Source organism: Lissotriton helveticus, chromosome 10, assembly GCF_964261635.1.
Source record: "Lissotriton helveticus chromosome 10, aLisHel1.1, whole genome shotgun sequence".
Lineage (NCBI taxonomy): Eukaryota > Metazoa > Chordata > Amphibia > Caudata > Salamandridae > Lissotriton > Lissotriton helveticus.
The window spans coordinates 196,106,088-196,121,848 of NC_136071.1; the positions used below are offsets into that span (position 1 = coordinate 196,106,088).

General features: G+C 43.2%; 1 protein-coding gene across 1 annotated transcript in view; it reads right to left on the reverse strand.

The window, feature by feature from the left end:
* Nucleotides 1-2,516: 2,516 nt before the first annotated feature.
* The window catches only part of LOC144786129 (retinol dehydrogenase 7-like), an 84,030-nt gene continuing 70,785 nt past the window's right edge, over nt 2,517-15,761 (reverse strand). The window contains exon 4 of the mRNA XM_078665095.1: nt 2,517-3,476. Coding sequence (XP_078521221.1) covers nt 3,283-3,476 — 194 coding nt within the window. The 3' untranslated portion in view covers nt 2,517-3,282. The remainder of the gene's footprint in view (nt 3,477-15,761) is intronic.

The window sequence follows — 15,761 nt, forward strand, 5'->3', positions numbered from 1 at the left end:
AAGACTGTTAACACCAAACAAAAAGTTGGGAAACAAGTAGAATGGAAGGGTGGGAGGGACAAAAACGAGAGTGGTTGGACGAAGGGAAGATTGTTTGAACAAAAAGAAGAACTATTACAAATAAAAATACTCTGACTGAACCACTAAAAGGTTAACACAAGACGTTTACAAGGATAAGTCTGGTTGCACAAAGGTAAGACTGGTTGAACAAAGATAAGACTGGTTGAACAAAGATGAGGCTGGCTGAACAAAGAGGTCACTGGTAATCAAAGATAATACTGGTTTACTAAAGGTGAAGGCTGAATGATCAAAGTGATGATGTATTGAGCAAAGAGAAAGTTGCTTAACACAAAGAACTGGTTGGACAAATCAATTAATCGATAATACATTTGCAAGATGCTTGCTCCCTTCAATAAAGTCAGAGATGCACATACCCAATCAAATAGATGGTTCATTGGTCAAATGCAGGCCTGCTCTATGGATGAGAAGGCAGTTTGAACAAAGAGAATATTAGTGTAGCAAACCTAGGTTGGACGTATCAACCAAATTAAGGCCTGTATACTAAAATGTATAATCGTTGAACAAAGAAAAGGTCTGGATGAAATAGAGAAGACTGATTGAGGAAATATAAGAATGTGTGGGCAAACAGAATAAGTAGTTGAATAAAAGAGTGTTTATGTGATCATAGAGCAAACTAGTTAAAATGATAGAAGATTGGTCAATGAAAGAGAAGAATGTTTAATGAAGAATACAACTGGTTTAACAAGTAAACTGCTGAGGGAACCGAACTACAAAATGTTACCCAACCAGGAGAAAGATTGTCAAAGGGAAGAGTGAGATTAAGCACAAAAGGTTAAAGTGATCAACACAATAATAACAATAATGTGTTTTCATATAGCAGTCCATACCAGACGTCTGGAGTTTCACAGCCTGTAAATAACTTGCTCACTCACCCACTCAGGGTACTCACTTTACTGACCTTCAGGAAGATTTCAGGTGAAGTCAACCTCACTGGGATTCTAGGGTCAACTTAGCTAAAATGAGTTGGCTCAGTTGGTAGTCATAGAAAATATTAAAATCACATACTTTTTAAGTGGTAAATACCACAAAAGGACTTAACAAAAGGTATGAATGCAAACTGAAGCAATAAGATCTTTTTCTGAAATGAAGTGGCTTGTATGTCGGTGACTGAAAGGAAATATACGTGAAATATGTTTTGTTTATCCAGAGATTGGATATCCTAAAATAACAGTCTGTAAGGAAAGAAACAAAATAGTTCTTTCCATTATGGGGAGATGGATTGTACTAGAATTCTCATAAAAGGCTAAGAGCCTGATTACGAGTCTGGTAGGCAATGGACCGCCAGACTCGCGGTAGCAGTGGTCCGTCTGCCGGATTATGTTACAGCAGTGGACCACCGGTTGAACCAGGGAGCTGTCGTTCCCTGGCAATGGCCCGGTAGAGGGGCAATGCAATATGCTCAGCGGGACTGGTGGAGTCTGGTTGCGCATATTACGAGTTCCTCCACCACCAGCCTTTTCATGGCGGTGAGCCAGCCACGAAAATGCTGGCAATGACGGAACAAAGCGGGCCCTACAGAACCCCCAGTATCCCCAGCCATGAGGATGCATTCAGGGGGGCACAACATGTGCCCTCTGTCTGCCTGCATCCCCAGTTTCAGCAAGGCATGAACTTCGCAGTCCATGCCATGCTGGAACATTTTTTCCATTCCCGTTGTGGTCCCATGGGCAAGTCGAAAGGTCCGTCCACCTGCACGAGTTGAGCTCGTAATCAGGCTGGCGGCACTTGCATGGTTTTTGCGGTTCTGTGCCAGCGGAAAACCGATGCAGCACAGTGAAAGGCGTAATCAGGTCCTTAGTTCTTTAGAGTTATCCATGAATAACTTGGGAAAGACACTGAAATCTTCATGTGAGTATAATTTAAGGAATAAATCAAGAGAATGGTATTTTTGATGGCAGATGAGTGAGAGAGAGACTTACTAGGAAAGGATGAGGTCACTTTGGGAGAGGAAGAAATAACAGACTAGGTACAGTAATTGATTTTTGTGATTATCAGAGTTTGGGAAACGACCATCACTCAAACATTTAACGAAAATTTAATTCATGTAACCTTAAACATTGTGTCCTTTAAAGAAAAAGAATGTTTGTAACTTGTTACCAGGCAACAGAAGTAAGGTATGTTATGTTATGTTATGCTATCAAGGATTTGTAAAGCGCTCGTACACCGGTTGTTTTCTTGGCGCTGCGAGAGTTAACGGGATAAAGCATGACAAGGGGGTAAAGCATGACTTGTAAATAAGCAAGAAATAGAGATAACGAAAATTCGTCCTGTCACTTCAGATTTCCAGACCACTATCGATGGGACAGCAGTATCCAGATGCCGACAGATCGTTACCCCACAGAAGAGAGTTCCACAAAAAGACAATTTGTCAAAAAGATTACTCTAAATCTTGCTCCTGATTCTTTTGTCATAGATAGTTTGAAACTCACCTTTTCACTAGGTATGGATATTTCTTTGATCTCACAATCCACTGTTAAACAAAGGCTTTGATAGGTTAGGTTTTGGGGACTGTGGTGTGGAGGGTTATGGAACAGCTGTGATCACATTGTGTTACATGAAGTCCTGAATAAAGATAAGATTGGCATTATATAGCAAGATCGACGTATGTGAAGCATTCTACATAGTATCAACAGCAGTAAACTACCCGTAAATGATCTACACACATAATTAAACATATATTAGCAATTAGGAAAGCACAAATGAAACACATTTTATTAGGATAAAACCAAACCAACACACTTCATTTGCTGATGCACAAATGACACCTATTTGCTGAAACCCAATTTCCATGCATTTTCGTTTGTGCGCTGTATAGTTTTTACCTGTAAAATTCTATGTACATTTAATGGCCTTTTCAAGAGAAAATGTGCGTTTCTGTGAATGACAGTACTCTACCTCACCAGTGCTCCAAAATGCACGACCAGCTGCATACAATGCCCTTACCACTCTCGAGCTGCATGGTGTGGCACATTTGCTACACTCGTTTTTATTGTGTGATACTTGGAGTTTTCACAATCCCTATGACTTCAGTGATATAACATTAATGGCAGCACCTCCCCAATCTGAAAATTGTTCTAGCACCATTGTGTACATAGTGAAAGTGAGAGAAAGGAATGACCTGCACCGTAGCCAGTCCCACAAAAGAGTGAGGTCTGAAACTGAAATACTAACTTTCTCCTGCTGACCCTCTAAAATGTAAATCTATTTAAGTTTGGCGATAATGGTATCCGCCAATATAGTGGGAAAGTAAGAGAGTGGCACAAAGAGAAGTTTGGCGTCCCAGCCAGCTGTGTAGCGGGTTCGTGGGTAGACAGCTGTCAACCCGTGCTCCATGCATTCTGTGACCAGTGAGAGGTTGGTATTCATCTTTTCTACGCCATCCCATCTATTGTAAACTGCAAGAATAAAAAATAAACATATGCATCAAATTAGATTACAGACATGCTTTTTGTTTATATTTTACATTTCACATTTTCCCCATTGTAACACACTGTGTGGAAATTGTTGGTCTTTGGAAGACTATGTTAGCATATTAGGAATTAGAGACTGGATCTATTACTTCCAATAATTTACATGTTGTGTTTCAATCTGGCTTGAAGATGGGGAGAGGATGCAAGTGGTTGCCTGGGGAAGAGGCTACACAGTGAAGCCCAGCACAACCTCAGATTGGCAAAGCTAGGAGATGAAATGTTGCACTTAAGTCATTGAAGGTGAGGAGATTTCGTTCCATCATGTGTGAATGTTTCCCTGATTTACTCTTGAACAGTATTTCACAACCATCCTTACAGTAATAATAATTCTTGCCAACCAGCAATATATTCTAGCTACCTATATCCTGTCCTGCTGAGGGTATGTTTAGATGCACAGCATGGTATGGCCACTAGACAAGTCTACTTGGTCATTGACATAATGAGAATTGTTGGGGACCTTGTCCAGACAGATGTTTAGACCCCAACTATAGAACAACGTTTAATTGTATTGCCTTTTGTCTGCTAATTTCAGCCTGCATCTAGATAAAAAATATAACACAGACAGACAGATCATCTTGTTATCACTGGACCAAATCGCAGCATTTTCCTTGTTATCTTTCTTGCACCTGCTCTGACCCTACTCGATGGAGGACCAAACTTAGTGGGTCACTCATCCATACTTATGGGCCTGACTACATTTCGTGACCACCGTCTCTGCTTTTCCAAATCTTTCTCACCCGATTGACAATATTCTGTAGAAGTATGAGCAACAAAGGCTCCATGTGGAACAGTAGCAATTCGATCAGTTATGGAAAAACATACATTAAGCAAGGATCAATAAACATTCAATAGTAATAACAGAAAAACCAGGCCCACAACTATGTCTTCATAAAATATCATATTTGCAGCTTCAAAAAAGTGTTTATTGTTCAGAGTACCTACCTGTGGGGATTCAAGTAGTCAATACACAATGAACATCAGATTTTCTAACTATCATGCTAGCCTATCATATGAGAAGCAGGGAATGAGGGTGACTTAAGAGGCAGGGAAGAGGGACAGGAGTAAGGTATTTAAAACATAATATTCTGAAAAATAAGCAATATTTTTAAGACCTTCAAAACAGAGACCAGAGAGAGCGTGCATGTCTGTGTTTTTGTATGTGTGTGTATGTAAAAATCCCAGTTGAAATCTGACAGATACCTCATAATAACGGACTAAAAACACCTGCACCCAACTTCTTTTTAGACAATACATTTATTTGGGGGGTATTACCCCCCTCAAGCTACACCCCTGAGTGTACGCCCACACGTGGGTGCTATGCCTACTGTTCCACCAAGATCATGTTACACCTGACTGTTGAGCCCCAAATAGGGTGAAAACAGTCTTTGGTTGCTTGTGTTCTGGTTCAGGGAAGACCTGGCCTACAACTCAGACTGGGCTGGTCCTATTGGAGCAGGGTTTGTTGTGTGTTGATTTAGATACCCTATATAAGTTTCCCGGTGTATGCCCTTTTATAGGGACAATTCACATTGCCCTTATTAAGGCATAGAAATCCAACCCTTATTTAGGCATTACCCATGCTAACCAAATACAGGCATGGTCACCTACATCCGTCCATGCACGTCACAACGAGTTCTTGGAAAACCAGACCTTGGATTATTGCTTTCTCCAAGAACTCATTTATTATGCATGAACATCTTTTCCTTAGGGGTTCATTCATGACGTTCCTCTGCCCGACTTTTACATCAATACTGGCATTTCTAAACACCTTCAAGGTATAAATATACCTTCACTTGCCATGGCAAACCACTGTTCAGCAGCATACTTGCACGGCTCGGCTACGCGGCTCGCCACGGCAAGTTCAGAAGGAATTAGAGTCCCCGCCTAACGCACTGACCAGACGCTGTCATCCTCCTCCCATAAAATCCTGCTCCAGTGTTTCTGACTCCCCTTGCGGGGTGTTAGAGATCGAGACCCGGAAAGAGATTCCAACCTCTCTCATTCTCAGGTATTGAGCAGACTGGAGCCTAGAGGGACTCTTGGCAACTCTTGGCAAATCTAAACTATAGCCAGCTATACTTTTAGAAAACAGCACCTACTTCTTACATTCGTACTACACTTAGGTTAGGTGCACTGGGTAGAACTATTTAGAAGCACCAGATGAGTGTTACATTTTAGCCTGTGTTATTTATGTATGTATTTTTATGAATATATGTCAAAGCTAAAAACCATGCTATTGCAGTATTATTTTATCTTACTGCTAACGCTGTACGTATTATACGTCACAATCTGTCTTATGTAGCAGCTCATTTCTCTTGCTCAAGAAATAAGACTGTTCAATATACCCTTTTTATTGAAACGCCCGTCTACCTATTTCTGTGTAACTCTGTAGAAACGAAGAATGCACGATTGAGGGAGTGAAACTGTTATCTATTGTTTCCGCAATTCTGAGAAGAACTGTTCCGATTCTAAGGGAAACTAAGTTGTCATGTTTATGCAGTTGTCAGAGACTAATCCCTTCTTGTTCATTCAAGAAGTTTCTAGTGACCTCTGAGCTAGCAGGCACACACAAGTAATTAAGTTTAATGTACTCGATAGGGACATACTGACCTCAGTCCTATGTCAAAACTATAGTGTATATTATTCCAATGCGCAGAGCCTATAAGGGGTATAGGAACTACACTACAGGTTAGGACGGAACTATATATGGCTGGGAAAAAACTGAGGAAGCATAGTGAGCAAAAGAAAGATGGGTTGGAATGCTACCCAGAGCGATGGCCAGTGGTTAGACCAGGGGTCTCCAACCTCTTCTAGAGTGAGAGCTACTTCTGACATCTGAAAACCTTCTTGAGCTACTGCCCAACATTTGAAAAGGGTACACAACCTAAACACCACCATACAAGTACCCTCAGTTCTGCTCCAGTCAGCATATACTATTGTCACAAGAGCTGTATCACAAATGGGTTATGTTTGGGGTCCCAAAGGATCAGTTTTGCCCATTTCTGTGAGGTGAGTGTTTCCTAAGGGCTTGTTGTCTCTATGTCATAAAATACATATGATCCTCCTGCTCTCATTTGACAGCCATGGTCCGGAACGTTTTCACTAACTCCCTAATTGTCCTGAGGTTCATTGGTAGGTGTCCGCAAATAAACAAACCAAAACACCAAAACATAGTTTTTTAGCATATAGACTGCATACTGAACTAGGACCATTGGCTAAAGGGGCAAAGAAGGGAAAAAAGCAAGAAAGAAAAAAAGAAAAATGAAAGAAATAAATTAAAAGGAAGTATGGAAGAATGGAAAGGATGGAAGAAAAAAAGGAAGGAATGTACATGGAAGAAAGGAAGACAAAGAAAACAGAATAAAAGAAGAGAAAGCAAGAAAGAAAGAAAGAAAGAAAGAAAGAAAAAGACTGAAAAAAGAAAACAGAGGAAATGAAAAGGAAGTAGAGGAAGTTGGGGGAGAAATGAAAACAAAAGGATATGATCACAGAAAAAGGAAGGAAGGAAAAAAGGAGACAAATGAGAAAAGAAGAAAAGGAAAGAAGCAGATAAAAGAAAGAAAAAAGAAGCAGAAAAAGAAGGAAAGGCAGAAAGAAAGTAAAAAGAACGAAAAAAGCAGATAAAATGGAAAAATGAAACAGAAAAAAAGAAAATAACAAGAGGAGAAAGAAAAAAAATTGAATATACAAAAATAGAAAAAGAAAATGAGAAAGGAAGTAAAAAAGAAAAAGGTCAAAAATGGGAATGGAAAGAAGGAAAGAAAATGAAAGAATCAAAAAAGAAAGAAATGCAAGATGTGCAAAAAAGAAAAAAGGATGGTGTGAGAGAAAGGCAAGGAAGAAGAAAAGAAAACAAGCACTACGGCCCTCGCGGCGGGATGCCTGGCTTTCATCTTGTGGACACCCTGCCGGGGTTTCTCACAGGGGAATACCAGGACGGGTTCCCTAAGCAAGCGCCGGGACGCTTACGGGCAGCTGTGCGCTTTACAAGTCCTTTACAAAGCACAGCAAAGGAAAGTGACAAAGAAAAGAAAGTAGAAAGGAAAAGGGAGAAAATATAGAAAGAAACAAGAAAAGTAGAGGAAGAAAGGAGAAGAAACAAAACAGCAGATAAAGAAAAGCGACAGCAAGAAAAAGAAAGAAAGGAAAAGGGAATGAAGGAAAAGTAGAGAAAGACAGAAAGAGAGAAAGATACAAGAAAGGAGAGGAAGCATGAAAGAGGACAGAAAAAATAAATGATGATGGAGGGCAAACAATGTTAAGTGCTGCCTTACAAATGGCAGCTGTATATTATCAATTCGTCTGACAGACAGTTATGTGCGAACTACTCAAAGGCCTGCTGCGAGCTACTGGTAGCTTGTGATTGAGCTGCTGGAGCCACCTGGGGTAGACGTATTTCAAGCATTCCTCCAATCAATTGTGATTTATTGAATTACAAGCTGCATATAGTTGGAAATGGGTTCCACCCATTTAGTCTGCAAGGATTTTTTTGCTTTTGATTACCCAGTCAGTTTTTGGACCTTTACTATGAGTGAGCCTCACTTTGTTAGTCTCACTCATAGTAATTGCTTGGTAATTAGACAGAGTATGTTCACCATCAGTGTGTGCCTTTTAAGATAAGGCTGCTACAGCACTGCTAGACACTGGGCTGGTTATACATGTGCACGCATGTGCGCACTGGTGCAGGCTGCACACAAGAGGCTGCCATTGTGCACAGCCGGGGCGCTACACACAGGTAACATGCCAAAATAACCCCTTTTGACAAGCCAAAATCTTCCTTTTACTTATTAATTTAGCCAATAAGTAGGCTTTATTGTCCTTAAAGTCAGGGTGCATTGGTGCATTGTTATTTAATCGTAGGACATGTAAACGTTAATGTTGAACATGTCCTCACAGTTAAATTTCCCCAAGACCTATGCTCACTGTAGCAAGGCTGGCTGCTTCTATAGGGAAACACTGGACTGCGTTGTTGCATTTAATAAATGCTAAATGTGGGTTGGTAGCACCTAGTGAAATTCAAGGACTAATTTCTATAGTTATTCATAATCAAATTTAATGGTAAAATCACATTTTGTTTAACTATTAAGCAACAAGAACTTTTAAAAAGTCACAATTTTTCTGTTTATAGCCTCTGGAGGACTTTCTGTAAGCAACCAACCGTCACCCTGCAGATAATTGGATCCCTGTAATGAGATGTGAATTGCTCCCAGGAAAGGGAACAAAGGGCCTTTGGTGTGTAAGTGGAGTTGGCATTTCCTTAACAGGATGGCCTGGGGGATATATGCAGTAAATTGATTAACTTCAAAGGGGCTTTTCCTGTCATAGGCAGAGGTAGCTAACCTCAGTGGCCCCTCTATTGTCCTTCTAGTTAGGCTTGCTCCCTTCCCAGTGGGAGAGGGAGCTGTCCCAGAACTGGTTTATGGTGACCAGAGAGGAGGGCTTCTCATTTAAATGGACAACTAGATGTAGAAGCTACCCGATGCCCTTGATGGACTGAGGACTCTGTCTGCAGCTGACCCCAGGACTACATGGGTCTCTCCGGGCCCCGTGGCACTGACCCCGTTATGACCTTTGGGACCAGTTGGAGGAAGATCTGGACTCCATTGCCACTACAAGTGCCTTGCAAGATAGCCAGGGGGCTTTGGGCGAGGGGTGTGAGCAGGAGGGTGCTCTGTGGGCTAATAGGAGAAGGATTACCACGAACCAGGAGAGCAAAAGAATGGAATGGCACAGGGAGTCAATAAAACCACCTCCCTGCATTTTTTACAGCACTTCAAACACTAATAAAGTGAAAACACAACACAAGAAATGTCCCACGCAAATTTGGAAACATAGAGTGAAATGTAATACATTATGTGAAACTAAAACTAGATCCGGAGAGAAGTAATTTTAAAGATTTAAGTGAAAATAGTGCCTAGAAGCACAAAGCACCAACTGTGGTTATCTGGTTGCGCTTATACCTGGACAAAGTCACAAGCTCATGCCAACCATGATGGAGTGCAGGCCGGATAAAGGGACGGAGGATGTTTGGATAAAATATCGAGTTAAAAATATTAAAAGACAGACATATCAGAAATTAAATATTGTGACACATAGATATTGTGATGCACAAATGTCGTTTACAAGTATATAGTTGTTTGAGGTAAGAGATTAAGGGGGTCATTCTAATGGCTGTCGGACTGCATCCGATGGCTCATCAGATGCGGTTAGACTGCCTTTTACTGCTGCGATCCGACCGACACATTTCAATGCATGCAGTCGGAGACAGCAGGGAGAGGGACAGTCCGATGCTGCCCGTCAGACCATCGGAGAGTCAACAATCCCTAAAATAAGGGTGGTGCCTTCTCAGGCACCGCTGTAGAGATTACAATGACCATTTCCGCCTGCCCTTTCATGGCGGTTTGCCAGACATGAAAAGGCAGGCAAAAAGTGACTTTGGGGGTCCTTAGCAGGCCCCCCTCCCCCTTGGCCCTCCGCTATGGGGCCTGGGGTGCACCTATGGTGCCCCTTAAACATCCCTGCACCGTGTGGCAGGCACAGCATGGTACCTGCCACATGGGGCAGGGGTGCTTTTAAACTGTATATTTTATATTGCGGCTTGTCCTGCGGCCCACAGCACAAGTCACAATAGAAAATATACACTTTGCAACCGCCGCAAAGGCGGTCATATTGTAGTGAGGGCAAGGAGACAGCCGACTCCCTGTCAAGTGGTCCCTCTTCTGCTATGGTGCTGGTTGGACGAGAGTCTGACAGACATCGTAATGATACCCCATTGTTTTACATATTATTGATGATTTTAATATCGCTTTCACTAACATAGTGGTGAAAATATTGTTTTTTAATTATTTGAATGTGTTACAATTGATATATTAATTTTATGTGTCACTATTGTTTGCATAACTGTGTTTTTTTTAAGTATTACTTGTACTTTTTAGTGATTGAGAATTGTTTATTTAATTTTTAATAGCAATTCATAGTGTCATAGTGGGTTGCTGGGCTTGTAGGGTGATAGTGTGGGAAATTAATTAGGAAATAATTATGAATGATATAATACATTTTATTCAGTTATTTGATTGATATTTATCATGTAAATTATACAATACTGATTTATTTTCATTATATGTTATGTACAAGCCCCCATGCACCATTTGTCTGGGGAGCTGGCACAAGAGGAACTGTTGAGGAGGTGAATGTAAATGTAAATGTACAGGAATTTATATAGCGCAAATCACCGAGCGGTTTCTAAGCGCTTGCTTAGGGAACCCGTCCTGGTATTCCCCTGTGAGATAACCCCGGGAGGGTATCCGCAAGGTGAAAGCCAGGCATCCCGCCACGAGGGGCCGTTGTGGAGATTAAGCAAGCTATTGCCCAGAGTCGCAGAGTGTTAACCCGTGAATCGAGTAGGCACCGGAGCGAGAATTGTCGAGTCCATGGACATGTTAGGACTCAAGACCCCGCCGAGCCGGGAATTGAACCCTGGTCCCGGGCTGACCTCTGCTTCCAGGTCTGCCTCCTCTAACCAGTGAGCCACACTCTGCCACATTTGATATGCCACAGGACCCTATCCTAGGGACAAGAATGGAGCGATGAGGTGTGACACCCAGTGCCCATGTCTGGGGGCTTACCATAGTCAACAACAAGCCCATGCTCCATGCAGACAGAAAGAGGAGTTGTTGGTTTCACACTGGCTTGAGGGATTGGCCAGGAGCAAGGGAGCCGGCCAAGAACACATCATAAAAATAAAACACTGTATGAGGGTGCATAAAAAAAGCAGGAGAACTGCTACTTACCTATTCATTTTCCCAGCACGGGAGCACGGCAAAATACTTTGTAGGCCCCAATTTGCATGTTCTTTTCCTTTCATGGCGCCCTGAGAAAAGGCAGGGGTGCCATCATCATACTGGCAGTATTTTGGGGTGGTGCAGGGAATGCAGCAGCCCCCCAGGTATGTTATTTAAACAGCAACCCAAAGTCTCCTTAGTCATTGAATTCTTGACCCCAGGTGAAGTTTCATTGGCTTTTAAGTACTCCTGGATCCCTTATTCTGCAGCTCAGGAGTGCAGGGACCGCATGTGGTTGCTCCTATGGCTGCATTCGTGGCCTGGGTACAGTAAAAGAAAGATGCTGACCCATGTCCATTTGATTTGTAATGCTTTATTTAACATATGTTATTGAGTAGGATTATTGAGAAATATAGAAAAGATTGTATTAACGCTAATGATTGAATCTATATATGGTTATCAATTCCACATATGATAGTGATTTTTAATCTGTGATGATTGCCATTATAATATGGTGACCCCCTTGACAAAGTCAAAAGGCTTGTAGTATATTATGATTTGGTGAACCCTTGAGAAAGCCAAAATGCTTCTCTTATACATGGATATGGAGACCACCTTGACAAAGCCAATAGGTCAGCTTTATATTGTGATGTTGCATCTAGTATAGGTGAGGGGGTGGGGGGGGTATTGTGATTAGGGTGAGCACCCACCAGAGATGACATGATATAAAGGTGTCACCAAACATATTTTCATCTAACTACTATATATATTTATAAATTAATACATAGAATTTCACTGTGTGTGTGAGCATGTGCTTGTGTAATAAGTGTACATTTCTGTTTTCAAAGAAAACACACTGACTGGACGTTAATTTATTGAGTGTTGTTATTGCATACCAGCAGATGGAGGTTACTAGCCCACATCACCTTCACTGAGTAGGCCTTGTAATGCTCTGCTTTGTTACCCCGAAAAATCAAGTGTTGGAATGTGGCACTTGATTTCTAGTTAGGTGACAATCTGGGACCTTTTACTTATGCAGGACTTGCATCCAGTAGAACTAATAGCCCAATATCATTATGCTGCCTCGGAAGTCTAGCGCAAGGACTACTTGAACACAACTACATCGAGAGCAACAACCTTCTTCATGACACACAGTCGGGGTTTCGTGCTAACTATAGCACAGAGACAGCCCTTCTGGAGGTCACAGAAGCTATCAGGGAGACGCTCGATCTTGGAGGTAAGGCTGTACTAGTCATGCTGGATCTGTCGGCGGCTTTCGACACCGCCCCGCATGATGGTCTCCTTTTAAGACTCCAGGAGATCGGGTTCCGCGGGACAATGTTGGACTGGTTTAGATCTTTTTTATCTGACCGCCGACAGGTGATCTGGGCACCACCGTTCTCCGCTGAAATGCCGTCGCTAGGGGTGGTGGTTCCTCAAGGATCCATTCTGAGCCCCACCCTTTTTAATATCTATATGGCCCCTCTGGCGGCGGTGGCGGAGGCTTTTGGTGCCCAGGTCATATCCTACGCTGACGACACCCAGCTCCTGTTTACTTGCAGGAAGGGAGAGGCGTTTGATGGGGCAAGAATCAGGGACTGCCTTGGCTCCGTTTTTTCGTGGTTCCAACAACATAGCCTTAAATGCAACTCAGACAAGTCTGAGTTGCTCTTTTTTGGCTGTGCTCCGGACCCATGCTGGAAATCCTGGTGGCCTCGAGACATGTTTCCTCCAGAAACGGTGTCAATGCAGGCCAAAAATCTGGGTGTGATCTGTGACGTTGATCTGTCATTTAGATCCCAGATTAATGCACTATCAGGGAAATGCTTTAGCATCCTGCGGATGCTTAGAAATTTTTTACCATTGCTGTCACTGCAATACAAGAAAATTGTAGTGCAGGCATTAGTTGGATCACGTTTTGACTATGCTAATGCACTTTATGCGGGCCTGCCGAAATATTTGTTGGCAAGATTGCAGATAGTCCAAAACTCTGCTGCAAGGGCAATCTTTGGCCTTCCACGCAGAGCCAGAGCCTCTGGTTTGCTTAAGGAGCTACATTGGCTACCGATTTCTAAAAGAGTTATTTTTAAAACTCTGACTCTGGCTTTTAAAGCCCTGCACTCTATAGGCCCTATGTACATCAAGAAGAGACTGGCCTTTTTAATGTCCAAGGAGGGTGCTGCGATCAGCTTCATCTGCCACGATTGTGGTCCCGTCTATTAAACGTGCTCGGATGGGTGGTCGGTCCTTCCGCTATCTAGCGGCCCTCCATTGGAATGGGCTTCCGATCTCTTTACGGAAAGCCAATAGTCTCCTGACGTTTAGAAAGGAGCTAAAGACGTGGCTCTTTTCTGCGTGATCGCCATGACTTTCTGAGTTGCTGCCTGGATTTACTGGTCTCCGATCTCTTTGCTAAAGCGCCGGGACACCCGTTTGGGTAGCCGTGCGCTATAAAAGAGTACGCACATAACATAACATAACATAATCACCAATTGGAAAACAAATGGGGCAATTTAGCCATCCTCAAAATGCCATGGCCTTGATTGACAATCCATCTAAACAATTGCAAACTATGACAGATGAATGAAAACCAATGACGGGCATTGGCTGACCTAGTATTCCATCTCTGAGCTACTTCTTACAGATACTGTTTTTAAAGTGTTGGTAACATGAAGTCTCCCCTTTCAGAAGTGCAACCTAAAAACGGAAGACAGGATTAGTCAAAGACATTATTAGAGCAACAAGGGGACGTGATAGCAGGACGCTGGTAAAGAAGAGCTGGGTTGACAGAGCCGGGAGCTGAGAGAGAAGATGGAATAACAGCAGGGTCGGACTGGGGACAGAAAATAGGTCTGGGTCCAAAATAAAACTGGCTCCCAATAGGGATTTAAACATCTGTAAAGTGGCCGACAATTGCAAATCAGACCAGTTTTGGACTTGTAAAGATACACTGAATAGGTATTTTGCAAGGTATTGGAGACTTAGGGCCAGATGTAGGAGCCTAAATACCGGTCGGTAACAGCCGATTTCGGCCGTTACCGACCGGTATTCAAGAATTGGCATGTAGGGGCATCATTTTACAGATTCGGTAAATTTACCGAATCGGTAAATTTACCGATTCTGTAAAATACCGAATCGGTATTTTTACCGATTCGGTAACGGCCAGATGTAGGTGGGACTCTTCAGAGTCCCTAAAGCCTTACAGATTCGGTATTTTACCACCCAATCCAATTGGGTGGTAAAATACTGAATCCAGGTGTGCATGCACATGTGTGCATGCACACCTAGCCATGTGACAGACAGACATGCCCTTAGGGCATGTCTGTGTGCCACATGGCACACATGCCCGTCTTTTGGGTGCAGGAGGGTGTCAAAGTGACACCCCCTGAACCCTTGCTGAAATCGGTATTTACCGAATCGGTAAATACCGATTCGGTATTGCCCATTGATTCCTATGGGTTTCAAGGCCCATAGGAATCAATGGGCATTACCGAATCGGTATTTACAGAATCGGTAAATACCGAATCGGTATTTACAGAATCGGTAAATACCGAATCTTAACGATTCGGTATTTACCGATTCTGAAACACCTACATACTCCCCCCTCTATTTTACCACTTCTTAAATACCGAATCGGTAAAATTCGGTATTTAAGAAGTGGTAAAATAGATTTACCTACATCTAGCCCATAATGCTCTTTTGTTTGCTGCAGACAATGTTTGAGGTAACATCAGGGGAATCAACTGTAAACCTGGCCCACCTGGACATAAGACAGGCCCACAATTTGCTAAACAAAAACAGCCTGCACACTTGCCTCTCATCGGAGGAGGAATAGCCATCGTCCACAAGTCCACCCTCAAGGTCGCCACCCACACAGACGACACCCTCAACACCGCCGAACCCCTGCACTTCCGGATCCACACCGACCCAACACCACCCTCAGAGGAACACTCATCTACAGACCCCCCCGGACCCTGGGCTCAGTTCAGCAACTCCATCGCCGACCTCGCCAGCACCCACGCACTCGCCTCCACGGACTACATCCTCCTCGGGGACCTGAACTTCCACCTTGAAAACAACAACAACGCCAACTGCGCCACCCTGATCGACAACCTCGCCAACCTTGGCCTCAGACAACTCGTCACCGCACCCACCCACGCCGCCAGCCACATCCTGGACCCAGTCTTCTCCACAGGCTCCCACGTCACCTTCGACCACACCACCGAACTCCACTGGACCGACCACCGCTGCATCCATTTCACCTTCAAGAAAACAACCACACACCACCGCACCCAACAGCTGCCTCGCCGCTGCTGGAGAAAAGTCACCGAAGACCAGCTGATAACCACCCTCGCCCAGAACCCACCCACCGACCCCACCAACCCAGACGCCGCAACCTCAGACAGTGGATCAACAACTACGCCAACAC